Raw genomic sequence first — 4723 nt, 5'->3', positions numbered from 1 at the left:
TTTTGTTCGTTATAAGCGAATTATTGGTCTACATTTTGAAATAATAAAGAACCCCAATAGCAAAAGTAATTCTCCCTTTTTCTATGTATATTAATATAGCAACTACTTGAGAATCAAGAAACGTTTTATAAAAAAAGGAATGCCCCTATACGTATATGTGTATTTCAGTAAGAAAGATTAAGTACGGTCCTGGATTTCTTTTGAAGATCGCTTTGAGCCGGTGGTTGATGAGGCACGCGACTCAATGTGTTGTAGGTCAGTCCATCCCCGATATCATCAAATCTACTTCCGCACTTCCGTTACCAGCCTAAGTGGAGGGTCATCGTTCTAACCCTTAATCTCGAACCAATAGACTACCCTGATCGTCCGCAGGACAATCGCATCGCGCGGAGTTTTTGTTTTTAAAAATGTGACTAAAATTGTGCCTAATTAACCTAACCGATATGGACTAATTAAAATAAGAAAACGGGATATTTGTTATATTCTTTTGCATCAAAATAGTTTAGTGAAGATATAATGCGGAACGAAATAATGGATGATATTTTTTGTGAATTATTTTAAGTTGAAAGTTTAAGTGATGATTTTTTAAATTATGAGGTAAGTCATTATTAAATATTTTTTATTTACTAACAATAATTTTTCGTTGTATCATACAATTATTAAGGATTAAAACTAAAACTACCATAATTTTCAAATACAAATGACCAGGTGACAATCACACTAAAATTATATTTCATTGTCTGTATTTTATTTTTTTTTTCCATTCAATTCAGGATTTATATTTATTGTGTTAAATACAATTGATTGATTTTATTAAAACTTTGCATTAAATTTGGTGCCAGTTCAAATCTTAACTAAAAGCCGACAACCCCAATGGACCTTACACTAAGCCTATTTCTCTTTTCACATTTATATTTCTGTTATAAAACCTACCAGGTTATACATTCAATATCAAAGAAACAAAGTGGATTACATTTTCTATGCAATTTACATAACAACTTTTTTATTGGTAAAACCGTCAAATCCGAATGTCGCTTGTACCATATTTAGGCCCCCTCTATCTTTTTTAAGATAAATATTAACATATTTCACCATAATTCCAATAACATTACTTAAAGTTACTGGAATCTGATGGAAAATAACCAACAAAATTTCCTTGGATTCCTTGTCCTAGATCTTTTGGCTACTATTTGTTCTTACTCCTAGACCTTTTAGGTCATTATTAACTCCTAATCCTGGGCTTTTTGGGTACTATTAATTCTTACTTCTATACCTTTTCGGCCACCATTAGTTCCTAATTCTAGACTTTTCGGCCACTATTAGTTTCTAATCCTGTATCTATTTGGCCACTATTAGTTCTTAATCCGAGAAACTAGATCCTAATTACTAATCCTGGATCTTTTCGGACACTATTAGTTGCTAATCCTAGACTTTTTTGGCCACTAGCAGATCTTAATCTTAGATCTATTTGACTACTATTAGTTCTTAATCCTAGACCTTTTCGGGTACTATCAGCTCTTAAACCTAGACCTTTTCGACCACTATTAGTTCCTAATACTGGATCTTTTCGACCACTATTAGTAGTTATTTCTAGACTTTTCGGCCATTACTAGTTCCTAATCCTGTATCTATTTGGCCACTATTAGTTCTTAATCCGAGAAACTGTCGGCCTGTATTAGTCTCTAATCCTGGATCTTTTCGGACACTATTAGTTGCTAATCCTAGACTTTTTTGGCCACTAGCAGATCTTAATCTTAGATCTATTTGACTACTATTAGTTCTTAATCCTAGACCTTTTCGGGTACTATCAGCTCTTAAACCTAGACCTTTTCGACCACTAGTAGTTCCTAATACTGGATCGTTTCGACCACTATTAGTACTTACTTCTAGACTTTTCGGTCATTACTAGTTCCTAATCCTGTATCTCTTTTGCGCACTAATAGTTCTTAATCCTAGACCTTTTCGGTCACTATTAGTTCCTAATCCTGCATATATTTGGCCACTGTTAGTTCTTAATCCTAGACTATTTCGGCCACTATTAGATCTTCATCTTTGATCTATTTGACCACTATTAGTTCATAATTCTAGACTTTTCGGTCACTACTAGTTCTTAATCCTAAATCTTTTAGGCCACTATTAGTTCTTATTCCTAGACTTTTTCGGCCACTATTAGTTCCTAATCCTAAACTTTCTCGACCAACCTTTTCGGCCATGATTAGTTCCTAATCCTGGATGTTTTCGGCCACTATTAGTTCTACCTATTATCCTCACTGTGATTTAGTCTACGTATTATACAGGTATCCTGCTTCGTGAGATAATTTTTAAAGTACCGCACGTTGCGATTGTAGCGTTAGATATTCGACATGAATATGTGCTAGACACGCGTCAAGTATTTGCTCTGACGAACATCTTCTCTCCTATTATATAATCAAATTGTCTTTGAAATTCAAACACGGCTTATTACAACTGCTAATCAAACAAATCGGTTGCAGTTGAAGTAGTTTTCTTGACACGTGACGATTCCGATTCGAGAGCACTCGTCTATCGACTTGCGGTAAAAAAAAATTTCAATGGCATGATCGGTCGCCACCATTTTTGCGCTTCTTCACGACGTCGAAGTGACACAAACTTCGCGGTTCGTCAGTTTGCATAAATACTAGTTGAAACAAAATACACGACAAAATATAAGTAAACGTTACTATTTACTTTTGCTGACATTTCTTTGGACATGATTAAAAGAAGAAAGACGGTAGAGAGTCTCCTGGTACAGAATAGACGATGATTCTAATAAATAAATAAATAAATGAAAATAAAGACTGTTCACAGTGTATTAGCGGTAAATACATAATACACCAACAACCTGCTTCTCTAACGGTGTGGCCATACGAGAGCATTTTGTANCACGTGTCACAGTTTCGATGACTTGTGTTTAAAACCGACGGTCATAAGAGACGTGGACAATAACAATCTAAGTGACGACACGTCGACAAACAACAACAACAATCGACAAATCGGAAGCCGCAGGACAAACCGCGGAAAACGAAAAGGACCCGTTAGAGATCGTCCTCCGTCTCCGTCGGTCGTCCGTAAGCGTCGTCTAGCGGCCAACGCTAGAGAAAGAAGGAGAATGAATGGCCTTAACGAGGCCTTTGATCGCTTACGTCAAGTCATTCCTAGTCTGGACGCGGACCACAAATTAAGTAAATTTGAAACGCTACAGATGGCCCAAACTTACATAATCGCATTAAGGGAACTCTTACAAATGGATGATTTAAATAGATGACTCGGACGTTTTTCTAGTGTTATTACTTTGTTGGTCCTATCGTCCTTATTACACTTATTAGATAAGAAGTTGTAAGATTTTATTCTGAAATTTATTTTGCATTATAAGTACCTACTTGCATATTTTACTCGACATGATACCTACCGCTGGATCAATTTGATTATATAAAAAGTATTTTTTTAATAGTTTCGCTGCATCAAGTGCTTGTTCGATGCTTGGTGGAGGGACAGGATCGTCTTCTTTAACAACGTACACTTAGAAAGTACTGCTTAATGATTTATAATGCCGCATTGTTGTCGTTAAATAGAGTGAGTGTGACGCTATATAGAGTGTAATATTGTATAGAAAACAATGTAAACCAACCAGTCAAGCAATTTCGACGTTTTAAGGAGTTTGTCGTTAAATCGAGTAACGTTATAGAGAGTTTACACTGTATTTTAACAGCAAACTGAGTGTACTACGAACAAAATTTCCCATTTTCTCGCCCTCAAATTTTAGTTTATTTTTGCGATCAATCCTTACCCTTCGATCTGTGTCTTTAGGATTATGTCAAAAATAAATAAAGAGGGCCTCTCTGCCAGTGTTTCCGTCAAGGGAAGTCAAAGTTGATCACACATTATCTTCAATTTTAATCATATCAAACTCAATTCTAACTAATTCGTGTATGTTAAATTCAAAAATCACATTAATTTCGATGTAGTTTCAATATTTATATTAAAAATTTCGACTTTTTAGATTTAAAAAACATACAGTTATTAAAAAAGATAAGTAAATACCCCTTCGTCTATAATTATAATTAACAATAAACTATCAAGGGTGCAATTATTGTAAAATTTGGTAAATTGTACAAAATAAAACAAAAAAAAAGTCCAACCAATTCTATTTAAAGCTTGACATTTATTTCGGAATTACTAGTATTATGTGGAGTCTTCAAATAAAAATTGTTAACAAAATTTTGATTGTTATTTATTTGTATAATTTTAATCAATCGACGGGTACTAACTACATAATTTAAAATTCTTTACTTTCAGATATGTTTCATGCACCTAAATATGAACCAATATGAATGTAGCCAAGCAATACTTCGGAAACTTTGGAGTTCTCCAAGAATCAGGAATTATTTCACAAAGTTCCTTATCTAGTCCCTATGACGTTGCTGAAGGCCAAAACGGAACCAGATTGAATTGGTACTGTCCACTAACTCAGAAACTTGACATTACATCGGTAAGATTTACAGATAAATAAATAATTAATTAAATATGTAAACTAGGGCTATGCAAATTATTCGAAATAATTCAAAAATATCGAAGTAATAGTCTTTTTGTTTGAATTATTCTTTTGACTCTTTTATAGTTTTATTTTTTCTTCAACATCGTTGATAATTATGAAAAATTACTGGAAATCCGTTCCAAAAAAAAAAAAATTTAAAATTCCGAAATG

At 33.8% G+C, this 4723-nt stretch overlaps 1 protein-coding gene across 1 annotated transcript; it reads left to right on the top strand.

Annotated features, from left to right (window-relative positions):
• Window positions 1-592: 592 nt before the first annotated feature.
• LOC112906604 (protein atonal-like) lies at window positions 593-3344 on the top strand. Its single transcript, XM_025981019.1, has 2 exons — window positions 593-597; window positions 2890-3344. Exons 1-2 carry the CDS (start codon window positions 593-595, stop codon window positions 3281-3283), a joined length of 399 nt encoding a protein of 132 aa, XP_025836804.1. The 3' UTR covers window positions 3284-3344.
• Window positions 3345-4723: the final 1379 nt, after the last annotated feature.

The sequence above is a fragment of the Agrilus planipennis genome, unplaced genomic scaffold, assembly GCF_000699045.2.
Source record: "Agrilus planipennis isolate EAB-ADULT unplaced genomic scaffold, Apla_2.0 scaffold10, whole genome shotgun sequence".
Taxonomy (NCBI): Eukaryota; Metazoa; Arthropoda; class Insecta; order Coleoptera; family Buprestidae; genus Agrilus; species Agrilus planipennis.
This window is presented reverse-complemented; position numbering and strand designations above follow the sequence as displayed.